Source organism: Nerophis lumbriciformis, linkage group LG17, assembly GCF_033978685.3.
Source record: "Nerophis lumbriciformis linkage group LG17, RoL_Nlum_v2.1, whole genome shotgun sequence".
Lineage (NCBI taxonomy): Eukaryota > Metazoa > Chordata > Actinopteri > Syngnathiformes > Syngnathidae > Nerophis > Nerophis lumbriciformis.
In genome coordinates, this window is record NC_084564.2 from 2,802,589 (window position 1) to 2,816,672 (window position 14,084).

A 14,084-nucleotide genomic window follows, 5' to 3' on the forward strand; every position below is an offset into this window, starting at 1 on the left:
AAATTACGTAAAATCAAGTGGCACCGTTTTTCAAATTACAGTAATTAAAGCCAGAATTAATTTTACAGTAAAATTACGTAAAATTAAGTGGCGCTGTTTTTCAAATTACAGTAATTAAAGCCACAATTAATTTTGCAGTAAAATTACGTAAAATTAAGTAGCACTGTTTTTCAAATTACAGTAATTAAAGCCACAATTAATTTTGCAGTAAAATTACGTAAAATTAAGTAGCACTGTTTTTCAAATTACTGTAATTAAAGCCACAATTAATTTTACAGTAAAATTACGTAAAATCAAGTGGCGCTGTTTTTCAAATTACAGTAATTAAAGCCACAATTAATTTTACAGTAAAATTACGTAAAATCAAGTGGCACAGTTTTTCAAATGACAATAATTAAAGCCACAATTAATTTTACCGTAAAATTAAGTAGCACTGTTTTTCAAATTACAGTAATTAAAGCCACAATTAATTTTACAGTAAAATTGTGTAAAATCAAGTGGCGCCGTTTTTCAAATTACAGTAATTAAAGCCACAATTGATTTTACAGTAAAATTACGTAAAATCAAGTAGCACTGTTTTTCAAATTACTGTAATTAAAGCCACAATTAATTTTACAGTAAAATTACGTAAAATCAAGTGGCACCGTTTTTCAAATGACAATTATTAAAGCCACAATTAATTTTACAGTAAAATTATGTAAAATTAAGTAGGACTGTTTTTCAAATTACAGTAATTAAAGCCACAATTAATTTTACAGTAAAATTACGTCAAATCAAGTGGCGCCGTTTTTCAAATTACAGTAATTAAAGCCACAATTAATTTTGCAGTAAAATTACGTAAAATTAAGTAGCACTGTTTTTCAAATTACAGTAATTAAAGCCACAATTAATTTTACAGTAAGATTACGTAAAATTAAGTGGCACTGTTTTTCAAATTACAGTAGTTAAAGCCACAATTAATTTTACAGTAAAATTACGTAAAATTAAGTAGCACTGTTTTTCAAATTACAGTAATTAAAGCCACAATTAATTTTGCAGTAAAATTACGTAAAATTAAGTAGCACTGTTTTTCAAATTACAGTAATTAAAGCCACAATTAATTTTACAGTAACATTACGTAAAATCAAGTGGCACCGTTTTTCAAATTACAGTAATTAAAGCCACAATTAATTTTACAGTAAAATTACGTAAAATCAAGTGGCACCGTTTTTCAAATTACAGTAATTAAAGCCACAATTAATTTTACAGTAAAATTACGTAAAATCAAGTGGCGCCGTTTTTCAAATTACAGTAATTAAAGCCACAATTAATTTTACAGTAAAATTACGTAAAATCAAGTGGCACCGTTTTTCAAATTACAGTAATTAAAGCCACAATTAATTTTACAGTAAAATTACGTAAAATCAAGTGGCACCGTTTTTCAAATTACAATAATTAAAGCCACAATTAATTTTGCAGTAAAATTAAGTAGCACTGTTTTTCAAATTACAGTAATTAAAGCCACAATTAATTTTACAGTAAAATTACGTAAAATTAAGTAGCACTGTTTTTCAAATTACGGTAATTAAAGCCACAATTAATTTTAAAGTAAAATTACGTAAAATCAAGTAGCACCGTTTTTCAAATTACAGTAATTAAATCCACAATTAATTTTATAGTAAAATTACGTAAAATCAAGTAGCACCGTTTATCAAATTACAGTAATTAAAGCCACAATTAATTTTGCAGTAAAATTACGTAAAATTAAGTAGCACTGTATTTCAAATTACAGTAATTAAAGCCACAATTAATTTTACAGTAAAATTACGTAAAATCAAGTGGCACCATTTTTCAAATTACAGTAATTAAAAGTACCATGAATTTCTCAATAAAATTTTGGCGATTCAGCTGTTTTGTGGAGTAAAATCTACGTTTTTTTGTGTGTGTTTTTTTCAGAGTGAAAATGATGATTTTATGATGAATTATCGGCAACAACAGGAGAAAAAAAAACGGAGTCGTTTTCAAAACCAAGCCTTTATTGCATCAGCTGAGTGTTGTGTGTATGTACAGGCCTATACGTGTTGCCCATGCAAAGTGTGTCTAATGTGCTCGCGGTTAATACATGAGGACCGACTTGTGCGTCCATGCTACTCCGGAAACCCTCCAAAATAAAAGCCTTCATTCCTCGAGGAATGGGACACATGCAACCATCCTGCAGGGCTCGTGCACGAAGGAGACACACGTGACAATCGCAAATACAAAAGTATTATTACTATTATCTAAAAAGAAAAAAACTCTGATTTTTTTTCCCCTGTGGATAAAAAGAAACATCTATACAAATATTCCAGATAAAAACAAAAAAATATATAGCCTTCTTGTGGTGTCCTGTACCATTTTAATGCAAAGATAATCCTGCTTACTTTTGATTGACACGCACAAACTACGACTGTCGTGTTGCTAAATAAGCTAAAAAAAAAACTGTTTAATGATACAATGAACATGTACAATAATCTATTGTCAATCAAAAGTCAGCATTGTTATTTTTGCAGACAAAATGTTAATAGGATGGAGTGTGTGCTGACAGTTCTGTCCACCAGAGGGCGCTGTTACAGCAAGAGAATGGAAAAAAAGCTGCTTGTCCACATGGTTAGTAGTTTGGAGTGTTGACAGTTGTGTCCACCAGAGGGCGCTGTTACCACACAAACTGCGTGTACACAATGTTAATAGGGGGTTTGCGTGTGTTCACAGTTCTGCACACCAGAGGGCGCTATGGGGAAAAAAAAGGGGAAAAAAAGCTTCTTGTCCTGTTGAGTCGGGGAATGTTTGTGTGGAAGCAGAAAAAGTCTTTTATGGCTTCATGGAGGAGTGCGCGAGGAAGATAACTTCCGGCACGCGCGTGCGAATAAAGACGCCTCACGTGCATCACAGTGTTTCGTTAACGAGGAGGACAGGTCACGTGACCACACGCACAAACTATGACACGCGCAAAACATATGTGGGCGGAGCCTTGTAGGATTTAGCGTTTGCCAGACGTTCGATAACTACGGAGCCCCTAAAGGGACATGGGGGAAATGTTGTTTTTTTTTTTTTTTTTTTTTTTTTTTTTTTAGACATGTATGTCGTGCGCACGACAAACTTTACGAGATACATGTCTAAATATATATATATATAAATATAAATATATATATATATATATATATATATATATATATATATATATATATATATATATATATATATACGAGAAAGTTTCTCGTGCGCACGAGATAGTTTCTTTTTTTTAAATTATAAAATATATATATATATATATATATGTATTTTTATTTTTTATTTTTAAGTTAAAAAAAAATATATATATATATATATATATATATATTTTATAATTTAAAAAAAGAAACTATCTCGTGCGCAAAAAAAGAAAAAAGAAACTATCTCGTGCGCAAAAAAAAAAAATATATATATATATATATATTTTTTTTTTTTTTTTATCATTTAAAAAAAAGAAACTCTCGTGCGCACGAGATAGTTTCTTTTTTTTAAATTATAATATATATATATATATATATATATATATATATATATTTTTTTTTTTTTTAAGTAAAAAAAAAAAAATATATATATATATATTTTTTTATAATTTAAAAAAAAGAAACTATCTCGTGCGCGAAAAAAAAGAAAAAAGAAACTATCTCGTGCGCACGAGATAGTTTTTTTTTTAATTATAAAATATATATATATATATATATATTTTTTTTTATAATTTAAAAAAAAAAACTATCTCGTGCGCAAAAAAAAGAAAAAAGAAACTATCTCGTACGCAAAAAAAAAAAAATATATATATATATATATATATATATATATATATATATATATATATATATATATATATATATATATTTTTTATAATTTAAAAAAAAGAAACTATCTCGTGCGCACGAGATAGTTTCTTTTTTTTAAATTATAAAATATATATATATATATATATATATATATTTTTTTTTTTAAGTAAAAAAAAAAAAAATATATATATATATATATATTTTTTTTTTTTATAATTTAAATAAAAGAAACTATCTCGTGCGCAAAAAAAAGAAAAAAGAAACTATCTTGTGCGCAAAAAAAAAAAATATATATATATATATATATATTTTTTTTATAATTTAAAAAAAGAAACTATCTCGTGCGCAAAAAAAAAGAAAAAAGAAACTATCTCGTACGCAAAAAAAATAAATAAATATATATATATATATATATATATATATATATATATATATATTTATTTTATAATTTTAAAAAAAGAAAGTATCTCGTGCGCACGAGAAACTTTCTCCTGCGCACAAGATAGTTTCACGTGCTCAAAGATACATGTCTAAAAAAAATTTTTTTTTTAAATAAGTTGTTTTTTTTATAATTTTATAAAAAGTTTCTCGTGCGCACGAGATAGTTTCTTTTTTTAAATTATATAATATATATATATATATATATATATATACATATTTTTTTTTTATAATTTAAAAAAAAGAAACTATCTCGTGCGCAAAAAAAAGAAAAAAGAAACTATCTCGTGCGCAAAAAAAAAAATATATATATATATATATATTTTTTTTTTTTTATAATTTAAAAAAAAGAAACTATCTCGTGCGCAAAAAAAAGAAAAAAGAAACTATCTCGTGCGCAAAAAAAAAAAAAATATATATATATATATATATATTTTTTTTTTTATAATTTAAAAAAAAGAAACTATCTCGTGCGCAAAAAAAAGAAAAAAGAAACTATCTCGTGCGCAAAAAAAAAAAAAATATATATATATATATATATATATTTTTTTTTTTTTATAATAAAAAAAAAAAAACTATCTCGTGCGCACGAGAAACTTTCTCCTGCGCACAAGATAGTTTCACGTGCTCAAGAGATACATGTCTAAAAAAATGTTTTTTTTAAATTATAAGTTGTTTATAATTTTATAAAAAGTTTCTCATGCGCACGAAATACATGTCTAAAAATAAAATAAAATAAAAAATATATATATTTTCCCCCCATGTCTCTTTAGGGGCCTCAGTAGATAACCGATGGTTAAAAAAACAAAAAAATAATAATAATCACACAAAATACGATTATTTAATCGTTCAATAAAATAAATAAAACACAACAAAGAAGCTCCACTTTGAAATGTATCTGAATTAAAAAAAAAAGAAGTTTTAAATGACTTATTCCAACATTTTCCTTGTTTCTAATGATTTCAAAGAAAAAGAAACATTTTTGAATCCATATTAGATTCCGTCTTTTATCTTATGTTTTTTGTTTTTTTAATTCCAACACATACAAAATGTACGTTTTGTTGGGATTGAGCGAGTGTAGAGTTGAGGAAATCCCTTCACACGCGTGAAGGGATTGTGGAGTGCAAGGACGAGTACAGTCAGACATGTTTTTGTCCTTGATAATCATATTTACAGGACTATTGATGTGAGCATGTCTATGGCTTTGTGCGTACACCTTCCACCTGGACATTTCACACATTTGACTTGCCAGCGAGTGAACACGTTTGTTTGTGGCGGGAAGCAGGAAGTCGATGATGGCGACAAATGTGAGGAATATTCATGCACGGTTGGGTTGTGGGTGCGGCGGGCCTTGGAGCAAAATCCCCGCTTCTCACCTGGAGTCAAGACTCGAGTTAAAAAAACTAAATTAAATAAAAATCCCAGCATTCCTTGTGGTCCACAAGTTCTCCAGGTACAGAATCGAGCGCTCCTTCCTGTGCACCTCCCAGGTTATTGCATCAAGGAGAGGGCAGAGGATTGTGGGTAATGTCAGCCCTTGAGAGTCCCTGTCAGTAAAAGGGGGAGGAGCCCCAGAGGGGGCGGGGACTCCTCACGCTGGCTTCTCAGTGACGAGAAAAGAAATGGATGGGGTGTGCGTGGGCGGCGGGGACGTGGCCACGCCCACTGGCTACTCCATGCCGTTCCTCAGCATCTGATTGGCCGCGATGAGCATGACGCTGATGATGAAGGCCATGGCGAAGGCGCAGATGAGGCTCTTCCTCACACACGTTTGGCGGTTCTTCTTCGACGGGTGGACTAAGAGACGAGACACAAACACAGCGCTGGTGTTTACGCCGTGTCTTTGAATGCACCGCGCCAAACAATTTCTCCATGGCGACTTTCGACAATCATTCATCACACACACGTTAAAAACAATCATTCATCGCACACACGTTAAAAACAATCATTCATCACACACACACGTTAAAAACAATCATTCATCACACACACATGTTAAAAACAATCATTCATCACACACACGTTAAAAACAATCATTCATCACACACACGTTAAAAACAATCATTCATCACACACACATTAAAAACAATCATTCATCACACACACGTTAAAAACAATCATTCATCACACACACGTTAAAAACAATCATTCATCACACACACGTTAAAACAATCATTCATCACACACACACGTTAAAAACAATCATTCATCACACACACGTTAAAAACAATCATTCATCACACACACGTAAAAAACAATCATTCATCACACACACGTTAAAAACAATCATTCATCACACACACGTTAAAAACAATCATTCATCACACACACACACATTAAAAACAATCATTCATCACACGCACGTTAAAAACAATCATTCATCACACACACGTTAAAAACAATCATTCATCACACACACGTTAAAAACAATCATTCATCACACACACGTTAAAAACAATCATTCATCACACACACGTTAAAAACAATCATTCATCACACACACGTTAAAAACAATCATTCATCACACACACGTTAAAAACAATCATTCATCACACACACGTTAAAAACAATCATTCATCACACACACCTTAAAAACAATCATTCATCACACACACGTTAAAAACAATCATTCATCACACACACGTTAAAAACAATCATTCCTCACACACACGTTAAAAACAATCATTCATCACACACACGTTAAAAACAATCATTCATCACACACACGTTAAAAACAATCATTCATCACACATACGTTAAAAACAATAATTCATCACACACACGTTAAAAACAATCATTCATCACACACACACGTTAAAAACAATCATTCATCACACACACGTTAAAAACAATCATTCATCACACACACACGTTAAAAACAATCATTCATCACACACACACACGTTAAAAACAATCATTCATCACACACACGTTAAAAACAATCATTCATCACACACACGTTAAAAACAATCATTCATTACACACACGTTAAAAACAATCATTCATCACACACACGTTAAAAACAATCATTCATCACACACACGTCAAAAACAATCATTCATCACACACACACGTTAAAAACAATCATTCATCACACACACGTTAAAAACAATCATTCATCACACACACACGTTAAAAACAATCATTCATCACACACACGTTAAAAACAATCATTCATCACACACACGTTAAAAACAATCATTCATCACACACACGTTAAAAACAATCATTCATCACACACACACGTTAAAAACAATCATTCATCACACACACACGTTAAAAACAATCATTCATCACACACACACGTTAAAAACAATCATTCATCACACACACGTTAAAAACAATCATTCATCACACACACGTTAAAAACAATCATTCATCACACACACGTTAAAAACAATCATTCATCACACACACACGTTAAAAACAATCATTCATCACACACACGTTAAAAACAATCATTCATCACACACACGTTAAAAACAATCATTCATCATCACACACGTTAAAAACAATCATTCATCACACACACGTTAAAAACAATCATTCATCACACACACACGTTAAAAACAATCATTCATCATCACACACGTTAAAAACAATCATTCATCACACACACACGTTAAAAACAATCATTCATCACACACACGTTAAAAACAATCATTCATCACACACACGTTAAAAACAATCATTCATCACACACACACGTTAAAAACAATCATTCATCACACACACACGTTAAAAACAATCATTCATCACACACACGTTAAAAACAATCATTCATCACACACACGTTAAAAACAATCATTCATCACACACACGTTAAAAACAATCATTCATCACACACACACACGTTAAAAACAATCATTCATCACACACACACGTTAAAAACAATCATTCATCACACACACACGTTAAAAACAATCATTCATCACACACACGTTAAAAACAATCATTCATCACACACACGTTAAAAACAATCATTCATCACACACACGTTAAAAACAATCATTCATCACACACACACGTTAAAAACAATCATTCATCACACACACGTTAAAAACAATCATTCATCACACACACGTTAAAAACAATCATTCATCACACACACACGTTAAAAACAATCATTCATCACACACACGTTAAAAACAATCATTCATCACACACACGTTAAAAACAATCATTCATCATCACACACGTTAAAAACAATCATTCATCACACACACGTTAAAAACAATCATTCATCACACACACACGTTAAAAACAATCATTCATCATCACACACGTTAAAAACAATCATTCATCACACACACACGTTAAAAACAATCATTCATCACACACACGTTAAAAACAATCATTCATCACACACACACATTAAAAACAATCATTCATCACACACACGTTAAAAACAATCATTCATCACACACACGTTAAAAACAATCATTCATCACACACACGTTAAAAACAATCATTCATCACACACACGTTAAAAACAATCATTCATCACACACACGTTAAAAACAATCATTCATCACACACACGTTAAAAACAATCATTCATCACACACACGTTAAAAACAATCATTCATCACACACACACGTTAAAAACAATCATTCATCACACACACGTTAAAAACAATCATTCATCACACACACACGTTAAAAACAATCATTCATCACACACACGTTAAAAACAATCATTCATCATGCACACGTTAAAAACAATCATTCATCACACACACGTTAAAAACAATCATTCATCACACACACGTTAAAAACAATCATTCATCACACACACGTTAAAAACAATCATTCATCACACACACGTTAAAAACAATCATTCATCACACACACGTTAAAAACAATCATTCATCACACACACACGTTAAAAACAATCATTCATCACACACACGTTAAAAAAAATCATTCATCACACACACACGTTAAAAACAATCATTCATCACACACACGTTAAAAACAATCATTCATCACACACACGTTAAAAACAATCATTCATCACACACACACACGTTAAAAACAATCATTCATCACACACACGTTAAAAACAATCATTCATCACACACACACACACATTAAAAACAATCATTCATCACACACACGTTAAAAACAATCATTCATCACACACACGTTAAAAACAATCATTCATCACACACACGTTAAAAACAATCATTCATCACACACACGTTAAAAACAATCATTCATCACACACACACGTTAAAAACAATCATTCATCACACACACGTTAAAAAAAATAATTCATCACACACACACGTTAAAAACAATCATTCATCACACACACGTTAAAAACAATCATTCATCACACACACACGTTAAAAACAATCATTCATCACACACACGTTAAAAACAATCATTCATCACACACACACACGTTAAAAACAATCATTCATCACACACATGTTAAAAACAATCATTCATCACACACACGTTAAAAACAATCATTCATCACACACACGTTAAAAACAATCATTCATCACACACACGTTAAAAACAATCATTCATCACACACACGTTAAAAACAATCATTCATCACACACACGTAAAAAACAATCATTCATCACACACACGTTAAAAACAATCATTCATCACACACACGTTAAAAACAATCATTCATCACACACACACGTTAAAAACAATCATTCATCACACACACGTTAAAAACAATCATTCATCACACACACACGTTAAAAACAATCATTCATCACACACACACGTTAAAAACAATCATTCATCACACACACGTTAAAAACAATCATTCATCACACACACGTTAAAAACAATCATTCATCACACACACGTTAAAAACAATCATTCATCACACACACACGTTAAAAACAATCATTCATCACACACACACGTTAAAAACAATCATTCATCACACACACGTTAAAAACAATCATTCATCACACACACGTTAAAAACAATCATTCATCACACACACGTTAAAAACAATCATTCATCACACACACGTTAAAAACAATCATTCATCACACACGTTAAAAACAATCATTCATCACACACACGTTAAAAACAATCATTCATCACACACACGTTAAAAACAATAATTCATCACACACACACGTTAAAAACAATCATTCATCACACACACATTAAAAACAATCATTCATCACACACACACGTTAAAAACAATCATTCATCACACACACGTTAAAAACAATCATTCATCACACACACACGTTAAAAACAATCATTCATCACACACACGTTAAAAACAATCATTCATCACACACACGTTAAAAACAATCATTCATCACACACACACGTGAAAAACAATCATTCATCACACACACGTTAAAAACAATCATTCATCACACACACACGTAAAAAACAATCATTCATCACACACACGTTAAAAACAATCATTCATCACACACACGTTAAAAACAATCATTCATCTCACACACACGTTAAAAACAATCATTCATCACACACACGTTAAAAACAATCATTCATCACACACACGTTAAAAACAATCATTCATCACACACACACGTTAAAAACAATCATTCATCACACACACACGTTAAAAACAATCATTCATCACACACACGTTAAAAACAATCATTCATCACACACACACACGTTAAAAACAATCATTCATCACACACACGTTAAAAACAATCATTCATCACACACACACGTTAAAAACAATCATTCATCACACACACACGTTAAAAACAATCATTCATCACACACACACGTTAAAAACAATCATTCATCACACACACACACGTTAAAAACAATCATTCATCACACACACGTTAAAAACAATCATTCATCACACACACGTTAAAAACAATCATTCATCACACACACACGTTAAAAACAATCATTCATCACACACACACGTTAAAAACAATCATTCATCACACACACACGTTAAAAACAATCATTCATCACACACACACACGTTAAAAACAATCATTCATCACACACACGTTAAAAACAATCATTCATCACACACACGTTAAAAACAATCATTCATCACACACACACACGTTAAAAACAATCATTCATCACACACACGTTAAAAACAATCATTCATCACACACACACGTTAAAAACAATCATTCATCACACACACACGTAAAAAACAATCATTCATCACACACACGTTAAAAACAATCATTCATCACACACACACGTTAAAAACAATCATTCATCACACACACACGTTAAAAACAATCATTCATCACACACACGTTAAAAACAATCATTCATCACACACACGTTAAAAACAATCATTCATCACACACACGTTAAAAACAATCATTCATCACACACACACGTTAAAAACAATCATTCATCACACACACACGTTAAAAACAATCATTCATCACACACACGTTAAAAACAATCATTCATCACACACACACGTTAAAAACAATCATTCATCACACACACACGTTAAAAACAATCATTCATCACACACACACGTTAAAAACAATCATTCATCACACACACGTTAAAAACAATCATTCATCACACACACGTTAAAAACAATCATTCATCACACACACACGTTAAAAACAATCATTCATCACACACACGTAAAAAACAATCATTCATCACACACACGTTAAAAACAATCATTCATCACACACACACGTTAAAAACAATCATTCATCACACACACACGTTAAAAACAATCATTCATCACACACACGTTAAAAACAATCATTCATCACACACACGTTAAAAACAATCATTCATCACACACACGTTAAAAACAATCATTCATCACACACACACGTTAAAAACAATCATTCATCACACACACACGTTAAAAACAATCATTCATCACACACACGTTAAAAACAATCATTCATCACACACACACGTTAAAAACAATCATTCATCACACACACACGTTAAAAACAATCATTCATCACACACACACGTTAAAAACAATCATTCATCACACACACGTTAAAAACAATCATTCATCACACACACGTTAAAAACAATCATTCATCACACACACACGTTAAAAACAATCATTCATCACACACACGTTAAAAACAATCATTCATCACACACACGTTAAAAACAATCATTCATCACACACACACGTTAAAAACAATCATTCATCACACACACGTTAAAAACAATCATTCATCACACACACGTTAAAAACAATCATTCATCACACACACACGTTAAAAACAATCATTCATCACACACACGTTATAAAAACAATCATTCATCACACACACACGTTAAAAACAATCATTCATCACACACACGTTAAAAACAATCATTCATCACACACGTTAAAAACAATGATTCATCACACACACGTTAAAAACAATCATTCATCACACACACGTTAAAAACAATCATTCATCACACACACACGTTAAAAACAATCATTCATCACACACACACGTTAAAAACAATCATTCATCACACACACACACGTTAAAAACAATCATTCATCACACACACGTTAAAAACAATCATTCATCACACACACGTTAAAAACAATCATTCATCACACACACGTTAAAAACAATCATTCATCACACACACGTTAAAAACAATCATTCATCACACACACACGTTAAAAACAATCATTCATCACACACACGTTAAAAACAATCATTCATCACACACACGTTAAAAACAATCATTCATCACACACACGTTAAAAACAATCATTCATCACACACACACACGTTAAAAACAATCATTCATCACACACACACACGTTAAAAACAATCATTCATCACACACACACATTAAAAACAATCATTCATCACACACACGTTAAAAACAATCATTCATCACACACACGTTAAAAACAATCATTCATCACACACACGTTAAAAACAATCATTCATCACACACACGTTAAAAACAATCATTCATCACACACACGTTAAAAACAATCATTCATCACACACACGTTAAAAACAATCATTCATCACACACACACGTTAAAAACAATCATTCATCACACACACGTTATAAAAACAATCATTCATCACACACACACGTTAAAAACAATCATTCATCACACACACGTTAAAAACAATCATTCATCACACACGTTAAAAACAATGATTCATCACACACACGTTAAAAACAATCATTCATCACACACACGTTAAAAACAATCATTCATCACACACACGTTAAAAACAATCATTCATCACACACACACGTTAAAAACAATCATTCATCACACACACACACGTTAAAAACAATCATTCATCACACACACGTTAAAAACAATCATTCATCACACACACGTTAAAAACAATCATTCATCACACACACGTTAAAAACAATCATTCATCACACACACACGTTAAAAACAATCATTCATCACACACACACGTTAAAAACAATCATTCATCACACACACGTTAAAAACAATCATTCATCACACACACGTTAAAAACAATCATTCATCACACACACGTTAAAAACAATCATTCATCACACACACACACGTTAAAAACAATCATTCATCACACACACACACGTTAAAAACAATCATTCATCACACACACACATTAAAAACAATCATTCATCACACACACGTTAAAAACAATCATTCATCACACACACGTTAAAAACAATCATTCATCACACACACGTTAAAAACAATCATTCATCACACACACGTTAAAAACAATCATTCATCACACACACGTTAAAAACAATCATTCATCACACACACGTTAAAAACAATCATTCATCACACACACGTTAAAAACAATCATTCATCACACACACACGTTAAAAACAATCATTCATCACA

The 14,084-nt window shown here is 31.2% G+C and overlaps 1 protein-coding gene across 1 annotated transcript in view; it reads right to left on the bottom strand.

Annotated features, from left to right (window-relative positions):
• Positions 1-5,018: 5,018 nt before the first annotated feature.
• Positions 5,019-14,084, bottom strand: part of caln1 (calneuron 1) — a 147,426-nt gene continuing 138,360 nt past the window's right edge. The window contains exon 7 of the mRNA XM_061972231.1: positions 5,019-6,053. Coding sequence (XP_061828215.1) covers positions 5,926-6,053 — 128 coding nt within the window. The 3' untranslated portion in view covers positions 5,019-5,925. The remainder of the gene's footprint in view (positions 6,054-14,084) is intronic.